Source organism: Gymnogyps californianus, chromosome 1 (assembly GCF_018139145.2).
Source record: "Gymnogyps californianus isolate 813 chromosome 1, ASM1813914v2, whole genome shotgun sequence".
In the NCBI taxonomy this organism is placed as follows: domain Eukaryota; kingdom Metazoa; phylum Chordata; class Aves; order Accipitriformes; family Cathartidae; genus Gymnogyps; species Gymnogyps californianus.
The window spans coordinates 202801236-202812933 of record NC_059471.1 but is presented as its reverse complement, the minus strand read 5'-3'; the positions used below and the strand labels follow the sequence as shown (position 1 = coordinate 202812933).

General features: G+C 41.1%; 1 protein-coding gene across 1 annotated transcript in view; it reads right to left on the bottom strand.

The window, feature by feature from the left end:
* Positions 1–3790: 3790 nt before the first annotated feature.
* The window catches only part of LRRK2 (leucine rich repeat kinase 2), a 74383-nt gene continuing 66475 nt past the window's right edge, over positions 3791–11698 (bottom strand). Inside the window, exons 49-51 of the mRNA XM_050902507.1 lie at positions 10885–11093; positions 7532–7606; positions 3791–5588 (exon numbers count right to left, since the gene is read on the bottom strand). Of these exons, the coding sequence (XP_050758464.1) occupies positions 5467–5588; positions 7532–7606; positions 10885–11093 (406 nt within the window). The 3' untranslated portion in view covers positions 3791–5466. The remainder of the gene's footprint in view (positions 5589–7531; positions 7607–10884; positions 11094–11698) is intronic.

Here is an 11698-nt window from a genome sequence, read left to right as displayed (position 1 = left end):
TAACCTCATGACTAGACAGGCCTATGCAGAAAAGAGACGGTGCAAAGAGTGAGCCTGGCCTTGGGGTGCTCCTTAGCGGGAGTTGTGGCCTGGTCAAGCAGGGGCCTTCGGCTGGGGTGCTTGTGGCACGGCTGGTGATGGCGCAGGAAAAGCTGAAGCTGCCTCACCCGAAGCAGCCCCGGGGATCGCCACCCCGACGGTGCCGCGAGGGCAGGCAGTGCCCTGGAAGGGATGGCTGCTGAGCAGCCCTGGGCTGCTGCCAGCCTGCTCGCCTCCCCTCCTTGGTGCCTTTCAGAAGGAAGGAAGCGCCGTGGGCCCATCCCAGCCCTGCACAGTCACGTTTTCTGCGCTGCCCTCCCTGCCGGGGACAGCCCTGCAGGGGTGGGATTTGTGGGGTCTCAATGGCAGCACCAAAGCGGGGTCCCTGGCCCCCTGCAGTGGGAAGGCTGCCGGGCTGGCAGCAGACTGTGCTGTTGAGCACTGTCACACCGTCAGCTTTTCTTTCTTTTCTTTCTTTTTTCCTTTTCTTCCCCCCTCACCCCCAGGCTGCAAAATGGTTTCTGTGCTTTCCGCTGGATGGGAGCGGGGCCAAAGCCCACCACAGCAGAGCCCTGCCCCTCTCCCAGCACAGCTGTGCTGTCAGGAGGCAGCGCCAAGAGGTGGCACAGGAAAAGCATGGCAAAAGGCAGAGAAATAAAAGGTGCAGGAAAGACAAAACACTGGAATTGCCACAGAAGATTCTAATTTCTTTCCCCTCTTCTATCCACTTCAACTTTTCAGGTCGTTGATGCTAATGGGCTGTGGTGGAAGTGAAGTAAATAATCACATATGCCAGTGACATAACATTGATTTTTTTAAGTCTCTTCTCGCTAATTAGTGACAGCCTTTGTAGGGATTGACTGCAGTGCTTAACAAACCTGACAGTATTTGCCTGCTGCCTTCTCCAGCAGCAAGAAAAGCAAAGCAACGCAGAAGAAAAGGAAAAAAGAAAAGGCCTTAGCTTGCTTTTACTTTCATTTTGTTTTTACCAGAATTGTATTAGGATAGTTTTAAAAAAATTACTGTTTTTTTTAAAATAGATCTATTGGTATATTGTAATTTTTAATAACTTTTAAAAAGTAATTCCAGTTTACTGCTCAGTCCAAATAAACCATGTAAATGGTAGGTACCAGTCAGCACAAGGTCACTGCAGGGAAAGAAGTTGTTTCACAATTTGATCGTTCTTGTAATTCCATTACTTAATCAAACAGGAACTAGTGTAGGCATTGAGGAGTCTTACTGAGGTGTCTACAGCTACAGGCACTGCTGTCTTCATACAGTACCTGCACAGCTCACCAATACAGCGAAGAATGTTCTTGAAGCTGTACACTGCAAATTTCACTTGCATTTGCATCTAAATTTTTGCTAAAAGAGGTTTCTCTTTGCTAATACACCAATAATACACCTTGTGGGTTGGGTTTTTTCCCCTCTTAAAATCATGAATTTTAAAATACAGATATGCACTAAGTATGATTCTCGGCGCTCGTGATTATGCCACTCTGTATTTATAAACTAATAAAATTGTTATAAAGATATGTGCCTACCTAACAAAAAAAAAAAATATTGGAAAAGTTAACAAAATGGTATGCTGGCCAGCCAATAAATGTAATTTTTATTTATAGTTGTTCAAAGGCCATGAAGAAGTCTTTATGTAAGAGAATGTGCAGGTCAGTACAGTCCTGGGATGAGTTCATAAGACGGATGAAGAACTAATTCAGAGAGAAAAAACAGAACTAGTTCTGATCAGAAAATTTGGTTAAGACAAATAATGGGAGCTGTTTTCAGATTTTTTAACGAATGACTTTTAGACCAGAAAATAAGTGAAAAGAGGAATTGTTCATACACTTTTCTACTTGAAAGACTGATACAAAAATATGAATGCCCTTGTCTTTTCCTCATTCACTGAGCCTCATTCTTTTCCCTTACTACTTTCTCATGTCTCTGGTATCTGAAGAGTTCATCATAAAATGGATTATTTGTCTTGCTCGCTCCAGGTAGGTGGGTACGGTTATTAAGTAAGTAGCAGTAATGATGATGAATGCCCACGTTTGGGGATCAACTCACACCCAGGAGGCCTCGTTCTCTCTCCTCCATTAGCCGTCCCAGTTTTGCCCCAAAGTGGTGCATGAAGAGGTAATAGGATAATAATAAGGGACGCAAGAGGAAGTATGAGATTCCAGAGTAAGAGGAATGCCAGGACATAATACAGAAAGCACGTGAAATCAGGCTGTGTAACTTGTTTACAGTGGGATTAACCAGGAACTGCTTGTAAAAGAAATAAGGTTAAAATTAATGTACAGCTGAATATGTAATTTGTCAGAGTAAGCAACCAATAAAAAGAATGACCCTAATTAAAGTCAAGAGCACAGGAGGGGAAAGATACTTAAAAAAAAAAAAAAAAATCAGTATCTAATCAAACATTCAGCTCACTCTGTAGAGTTTGTCTCCTTGTCTTCAGGTCTAAACCCCAGTATCCTTTAGCTGCACAGTTCTGAGGAACATGGGGTTAATTACATGTCCCAGCTCAGGTGTTAAATCACCGCCAAACCATACTGCTTGTTTCCCATGAGCAAACAGGCTCTTTTTTGAAGTGAGGGTTATCTTTCTGTTTTCAGGTGCTGGATGTTATCCTAAGTATACAGGAAGCATTGCATCTGATAGAGCTTGTACTCTCACGTGATCACATCCTACTGGTTTCCAAACAGCTCCACTAAAACCAGAGGGAACGTAAAGTCGTGGATCTTTTTTTTCCTCTTTCCTTATAGTTTGTCAGTAGAGACGTTTCTGGGAGAAGGTTTCCTTATAGCACAGGTTTAAATGGTTGTCACACAAAAGTGCTGTTCTTCCCCTTGGTGGCATGTCCCCGCTGGGAAGGGGATGCCAGTCCCTGAGCGCTTCTAAATTGGACCTGCACACTTACTGCCTGCCAGCTCCTGGCCAAACAATTTTGCAGCCACCTCCTTCCAGAGCTTTCCCACACGCAGGAAAGAGACGGATGCTGAGGGCTGTCCACTTTATTTGACAGGATATGCCCTGTCACTATTCTCTCCAAGAAATGCCACACGCGGCAGACAGGCAGCTGCGCAGCATGAGCTGAACAGGGCTCAAGATGCCCAGAGATGGACTCGTGGACTGTATCAAACGGCAAAGAATAACAAGAAGCACCAACGCAAGATCTTCTCCAAATCTTTTCTTCTAGTACTAAAAAGCATCTGGGGAGGATGCAGCTGGATCACTGTGCTCCATATGAATGAGTGCTGTATTGCTAAACAGTCACAGCGGGTTACCACTGTTACAGAAGTTCACCCTCACCACCGATAATTCAACAGTGGCCAATTTAGTCAGTTTTGTAATGACCTCCTGTCTTTCGTTCGGTTGCTATTGTCTCTTTCGTTCTTTGCTATCCCTGCAATGCCTAACATGTAGGCCCGATTCAGTCTACAGATCGCTCTTTTCCAGAGAATCTCGGAAGAGGTGACCAACGACTGCACGGACAGTACTGCTTACAGGTCACCTCCCATCTCTGGGAAAGGCTGCAAGGAACACTCGGTGGAAGACAAACCGGGGAATGGAGAAGGGCTCAAGATGTGCACTATGAGACAGAGAACAAGTGGGAATACAGCTGTGTCAAAACAACCCACAGAACTGGGATCTTGCATCATCCTGATGTAAGGGATTAAGCTCCACAAAAAACTGCACGCAAAAGCTCCTCCTTGGAAATTCAGCAATCAGAAAGTAGACTACGTTAATAACAAAGCACAGTTTTAATAAAAAGGCTTAAGGCTTACATCTCAAAATGACCTATAAATAAAGATAATCACAATACATATATTCTATTTTTTAAAAAAAGTATTCATTATAAGATAATATATATTTTCTGAGTTATAAAATCCCTCATAAATAGTAAATTATTCTCAGTATGCAGATTACAAGAATACATAAAAACTGGGGTGCATATCTGAAAGGAATCCTGAGTATGCACTCAACAAATGGCAGAAAATAGAACAATGACACAGTTGGACACAATAAATGCTGTTGTCCTAGTATGTAATTTCTCCAAAACTGTAAAAATGGAACTGAGAACTTTTTGGTTGCTCAACCTTGTTCAGCTCCATAGACTCAGGAGTGGCTCTGGATACTCCGCTCCTTGAGATTTCAGGAGCACCCTGTAGACTCTTTTGGTATCAAAAAAAAAGACAGACATCTGTCTTCTGATGGACTGAAATAAGGCGCTTACTTGGATCACATCAGTGCAGGCTGTAAGAAGCAGCTTGGACTTATAGCCAGAGAGCAACAAAAGACATCTCCTGAACGAAGATGTGTGGCAACAAATTCTGGTAGTTATACGCAAGAGGTAGCCAATTCTTACACTCCTCAAGGTTCCCCTGCTTACCCCCAAAATAACAATATAAATTAAAACAAGAATAAGTGGAAACTTTGCACATTAGAAATATCAAAGTGAAAGTTCCCTTTTTTTTTTCAGATTGAGATAAGCAAACCAGCAAGTTGGACTAAGAACTAGCAGTCTGGCTACAGCAGCATGCTTCTTTCTTTGTTGTACAAGTTGTAGCAGCATTTAGGTCAGAGCTTTCACCCTGTGTTTTCTCTTGGCATTTCAAAGTGAGCTGTACAACAGATACATGTGAATGGTAATGTTCATAACGACGTGACTACGTCTCCTAGAACAAAGCAGACTGCAGTACTGCAAGAGGACACCAACTTGCAGAAGCCTGCCGGTGTATTTAAATTCTGAATTCTGAGCTATTTTGTTATTGTAGCACAAGTCTTTTTTTCTGATCATAATGAAAAAATGTCAATTATTCATGGAAGAAATAAAGACTATTCTGCCTGTTGGTTTCAAGGAGTAATGTAGTCACCCTATGTTCCTTTAAACACTGCTATTATATAAAATATAATGTTTTCTTTTATATACTCAGGGTCATGAGCTCTGACTTATTACTAAAACATGAATCATCAGAGCAAACTCATACATGCAAACTGCAATAAACACACAGAGGCTTAAATTTTGCTTCTTATTACAGCGTCAACTCAGTAGAGATAATGAAGTAAATAAGAGCCATTTATAGTCTCCTGGCTTATTCCCAATTTAACTGGGATCAAAAACTGGATGAATCATGTTATACTGAAGTTGAGCCACAGTTACTGAGAGCAGAACTTCACAAGTAAATGACAGATGCATGATAACACTTTAGATTCAGAAATTCTCAATAGTTTTCTGTCCTTTCAAATACTACAAATAACTTATCCTTCTTTTTTCTTGGTATCCTATGAATACCAACTGCCTCTCTCATGGCAATTTTCTTCCTGGTTTTCGGTTAAAAACCCCAGCAACAAGAAGTTGTAAATATTGCACAGTAAGTTAGGATGGAAGACTAGAAAAGAGAATGGCACTTGTAGGGTGACTTTTCAGTCCAAAGAAAAGCTCTTCATTTTTTCTGCTAATTCCTGTCTCATTTCTATATGTTTTTTCAGGTTTTGCACTTCATGGGGCAGGTTAATGTCCCACACTGACACGCAGGACTGTAATTCTGGAAAAAAAAAATTAAAAAAAATTGAAAACTGCAACAGAGAAGAATTCTTGCATAATTAGAAGTGGTTTTGCTTATCTGCTTATTTTTTAATTACTCGTAAATTGCCTCAATGAAGCATGATGCTTAGGACCTGGAAGACAAGTTATATGACACTTTATGTGTGAAGTAATACAGTTAATGGGTTACAAGCTGTTTGTACTTGCACAATGATTTGGATTCCTAAAGTTAGAGTATGCCGTTTAAAAGCACTCGAAAAACCATTTCTGGTGCCTGTGGGCCATAAGGTACTGACCTGAGCTACCACTAATGCTAGTACTGAGGTGCCTGCGTAAAATTTCATCTCTCTTTTCCCGAGCAGATATACCCTAAATGCTTACAAGACTCAAAACCGATTCACTGTAAACTAAAAATGAAAACTGATTTCATAAGGTAGTGAGTATACTGGGAAAAGGTCACATCTTCAATCTCCCTTCATGCAAACAACTCTTTATTCATGGAAAATTCACGTTGCTTTTAGTGGAATAAGGATAATTGAGAACACTTGCATGAGTAGAGGCTCACAAACTAAGGCCCCAAGGTTTCTGGGAGTCTCTGATTCCTCTCTGTATAATTAATGGCACTCTTAAATACAATAAAAAGGCTAAAAAGGCCATAGGTGTTCTTACGGTAATAATCAGGGAATATCAGAATATAAAAACCACTGCTCTAAGTTTGATTCTTATTTTACTCCAAACAGTCAGCCCATCTACACTTCCCACCCTTAACTTTATATTGTCATTGCCACGTTTTTAGGAGTCACTGAAACTGGGATGAGATAAAGGTGAAGAAGGGCATCGATCAGAGTATCAACTGTAACTGTTCTTAGAAAAACCCAAAGATGAGGTTTTCTATCTTCCTATTCCAGCACTTCGCTATCCTAATTGTCAGGAAGCTTTTCCTGATGTCTGACCTAAATCTCCCTTGCTGTAATAGAAACTGGTTAGTCCTTGTCCTATCCACAGAGAGTGTGTAGAAGTCTTTACTCCTTTCCTTTTTATTTACATATTTGAAGCCTATTATCATGTCCTCTCTAAGCTTTATTTATATTAATCAACTTAACTTCCTGCAACATTTCCTCACAGGTCGCATTTCTCTCCTCTGGACTATTCCTAATAGTCCAGATCACTCAGCAATGTCCCAAATGGATATGCTCCTCCAGCAGAGGCCATATCAGCACCCAGCACAGTGTAAGAATTAGCTCATGTCTTACAGATGCCACTTTTCGATTGGTGTGAGAATGGTGTTTGCCTCTTCTGCAGCAACGTGACATGGTTGACTCATGTTCAGCCTGCGATCAATTATAATCCTTTTACTGCAGCACTGCTGTTTAAGCTGATCATTTCCTCATGTTGGTACAACGGATCATTCCTAATTAAGTAAAAGGTCTTGCATTTGTCCTTACTGAATTGTATCCTATTTCCTTCCAGACCATTTGTTCTATTTGTCAAGGTCATTTTGAATTCTAATCCTGCCCTCCTGCACAAGCCCTGTGCTTGTGGCTTTGTCTTAGCTGAGAATTGTCTGCAAATCTGAAAAGCACATTCACTATTCCTTCATCCACATCATTCATGAAAACACTGAGGATTCCTGGCCTAGCAGAGACCCCTCTGGAAATCCATTTGATACATTCTCCAATTAGACAATGACATTTATTATCTAAATACAGTTTTCCAGCAAATTATATTATGTACTTCAAATAGCTGCTTCCTCTGATCCATTTTTGGAAGTTACTGTTAGTTTGTATGGAGCCCAGAAATGCAAAAGACGACAAAAACTAATAATGATGTTTCAATAAAATTATATCAAATGATGATCATCAACTCTCCACTCTCAGTGGGTAGTCAAACATAACAGTGTCTACTCCACTAATAATACAAATCAATAAAACACAGTTCAGGTACCTTTGTGATATTTGTTGTCTTCGGTGTCACTTTTATAGCAATATCCCAAAACCAGGACTGCATTCTTGAGACTCCCTTTTTCAAAGAAATAAAATGTTAAATTTTAATTTTAATGGGAACTTTGTAATTTAAGGACAGAAAGAGTAGATGACATCACGCCACTAAGAGGACAGAAAGCAGAGTTCAGTCAACCGGACCCTTTATTCAAAACCATTAACCATGAAAAACCCAGACATGAAAACAATATAGTTCACATCTCCATTTAATGTAGGGGTTTATCAGGGTTCAAAGGCATAAGCACTGGATCAGCCGGCCAGCCCGTTGAACAAGCCGAAGAACAAAGCACCCTATTATACACCACAAGCAGAGGTAGCAGAGTCACAGGAAACAGGCGTCACCGCGAAGGGACAGGCTGCAATTGAAGTCCCAGTGCACAGCAGAAGCAGAAAGTGCCAGTAATCAGTTCGGGTTATGAAAAGATCAAAACAGCCAAATATGATACAAACTAATTGAAAGTGTTCTGAACTAACGATGGCACGTAGGTGGGAAAGGAGAGTTAGCAGGGAAGCAGAAATAGAGGATGGATCGTAGGAAGGTGCCTACTGAATAACGCAAAAAAAGACCAGGAAGACAGGAGTGGCTGGATCACAGAGGGAGAAGTTGAATGTGCCAGTGTTTCCATATCAACTTCCCGCTTATTCCCAACACGACATGTTTATAAATGTCTTGCAAGATGGATGGAAGCTGTTACATGTTCTCATGCCACAGCAGCTCCCTGTCCTACTGGCCGCACAATGAGGGCAGTGAGCCCTTGGCTGTACGCTAGTAGAGGAATACAGGACCCAGCCTAGGTAGCTGGGTGACAGATCAGGCCCGGGAAGGAAGAGCCCTCCATCTGCAGACACCCCAGCTGCAGCACTGCACCCTACACCTCCCCATACCTCTTCATACATGAAGACTTACACACTCCCCCAGGGAAAACATGAGGAGGGGGGCAGTTTCTGAGGTATAAATAGACTGGAGTATGGCATACTGGGAAAGTTTTGTGTGACCACACTGCAGTGTGTCCCCCACGATACATTCCTTCTGAATCAGCAAACGTTTCTAGTGGGTCCCCCAGGACCTCTGCAAGGTAGAGAGAGATTTTTCCTGCCCTGTGGAGATCTGCAGTACATTCTCCTTTGATATTGCTGTAAATCTGCTTATGGTAGATGAGGGCTGGTGGGAACCATAAACATCTTCCATGCTCAGATTTTTCATCACTTTAATTTTTTCTTATTTATTTCTGCAACCAGTCCTATCCATACTCCTTACAAAAGTGACTGGAACTTAAGTATAATGTTTCTTATTCAGACTAGGGTCCTTTCTTACTATATAGGAGTCTAAATTTTCACTTGCAAAATGAACTACAGGTTTACATATAAATCATTCTCTATGGTAAGTCTCATGTCTATTATATGTCAATATGTTAGGTGAGAGAATTAGAAAAAGACATTATATTTCCATATTCATATATGAACTACAGATAAAATTGATGTCTCAAAGTCTGGCAATCTCTTTTCCCTGAAATATTCACATCTGATTGACACTATATATTTTAATCTTAAATGAAACTATTTAATACAAAAATATTTCTCTCCATCTTCTCTCATTTCACACAAGCAATGCGTTACTATTGAAGAATTGCTCAGTAGCCTCAGTGCCATTTTCACTCTGATTCTGTGAAAAACCCAGTAGAAACAAGTCCTTGAATTTAGGAAAAACCCCAACCCTTACAAATAATCGCTGGGAAAAGATGATCAAAAGAAAAAAGTACACATCAAACTGCATGTATCAATCTTACTTGCCATTCTTGAGATTTGTGCTAATGCAGCTAAACTCTTTCTCCTGAAGTATTAATTTTTCTATACATAAAATTTTGATTAAAAATGTTGAGGTGACTAGAAATAAAGAATATCAGACTCAAGGCTTTTTAAATCACACTGTATTATTCTATACAATATACTTTCCCTATCAATGACAGTAATAAGTGAGGCAGAAATTTTGTTTTCATAGTAACTACTCTTTACAAAATGCTAAAAATAAAATGTCCCTTTATAGTACTAATATTGTAGCTATCAGGACTAGAAGGACTGAAAATGCTGTGCTAGTGAATCTGGACTCTATAGCTGGCACTCTTAACAGCTGAGGACTGAAGAGACTCTACAAACTTGCTGTCTCAGGCAAAGGCAAGTCAGAGGAAGATGGAGTTTTTTGACTCATACAACACTGTCAGCACTATGAGCTAACTGTAGTCTATGGATACTTCTGGTGCCAGAAAGGAAAAAACACCCTCCAAATTAAGTTCATGATGGTAATGAAAAAACATCCACAGCCTGCAACTATGAAGTTTCCTAGCAGGATTGCAGTGTGTTTCTGAGTCCACAACAACAGCTTCAGAGTCTTTTTTTCACAGCTAACACACTTTAAATCACACTGACATGGGAACACCAGAGTTTTTTTCAAAACACCGTGGAAGGCGATGGGAATCCCCATGTTGTGCCACAGAGTACTTTTTGAAGTAATGTGTATTTTGAGCGTACCCCCACTGCAGTGCAATGAACTCTTGAGTTGCTATGGCCTTTATTACTTTTGGGAGAGATGCAGGAAAGTGTACAGGTGAAGGCAGTTACAACAGCCAAGAAGTGTCCCATGCTCAGCTACGCTCCTCTAGCTGTTTGTAATTACCACTCACAACCCACAACTACTGTCTGCCAACAGCAGCTCGAAACAACTTGCCCTGCTGACAGGAACAGCACATGTGTACAAGTCTGCACCCTGAGTCCAAGTGTGTAGCACTTTCCCAGCTTTGCTGTGATCTGCCTGTGACCCAAACCTAAAAGAACCATTCCTGAATAAGGATGGGAGAAGAAAACTAGGCAACAAGCAATTAAGGACAAAATATTAAAACCTAACAAGCTCCACAGAGAGAGAAGCCAGAAGCGTAAAACTTAAGATGGTGAAAGAACACAGGCAGACACAGATCAAGACGAAGACTATTAGACAGAAGATGGTGAGAGCTGTGCCGAAGCATGGCACAAGGACGCAGTGAAGGTGGGGTGTGTTCATGTGCTGATCAGCGACAAGCCAGGGAAGAGCTGTTGTTTTATGTGGGCACAGGTATGACAGCCTGCTAGTACTCAGCTAACACTGGAGTGTCTGACATGGACTGAAGATGACAGCAGTGGAATAGAATGAATGAAGAAAACATGGAAAATGCTAATCTGTTCCTGGAACACCATGCCAAACAGGACACAGCAATCCTAAACTTGGCAGTGATTTCGAAGTACTCATCATTTGATGGTTTTACTTACCTAGCTGAGCTGTTATCATGACTCTAACAGAATCACAGAAGTTGTCTATAACTCGCACAGGACGACGTGTTGATAAATCAAGCAGCAAGATATGTCCTCCTCCTGTCCCTATCCACAGTGCAGTATTTTTCTGCAGGCAAATTGTCTTCACTCTTCCAGAATAAGCCAGTGTATGTTTTGATTCCTTATTTAGTTTTTCCACTTTGTCCCTACAAGTATGGAGAGAATTTGTATTAAAATCTGGTGGCACACTATTCCACAACTGCTAAAATGACTCTCTCAATACCAGCCTTTTAAACAATCATTCATCAAGACAAGCCGCAAATATCTCATGCTAATCAGCTGACTGACTTGAAACAAACTGGGATGAAAACTACTGGACTTCTAAGAGTCAGCTGGTCTGCTTCAAAAGACCTTTAAATAGGAGGCAGGTATACTTCTCTGTTCTCTCCCAGTCTGCAGGAGGATAATGTCGCTGCAAAGTGGGAGGAGCACACCTAGAGCTGCTCCTAACCTCACCATGAAAATGAAATGGATGTGGCACATTAACGGAGAGGAACAATTTAAGTGCAAATGAAAATCACCGTCACTGTTAATAAACCTCTGATCTCCTACTGAATCTGTGCACTGGAGAAAGAAGACGTTCTTATTCAGGGGATGCAGGAAGTAGCTGGATGCAAAAGCATTAGTACCTGAAGGACAGCAAAAGACTTTCTTCTTTCTTGAGCAGAGTTAAATGAATCTTCTCGACATCATAGAGAAATTGTGAAATATAATAAGGGTCTTAAAAACTGAGATTCTGCATGGGATATTC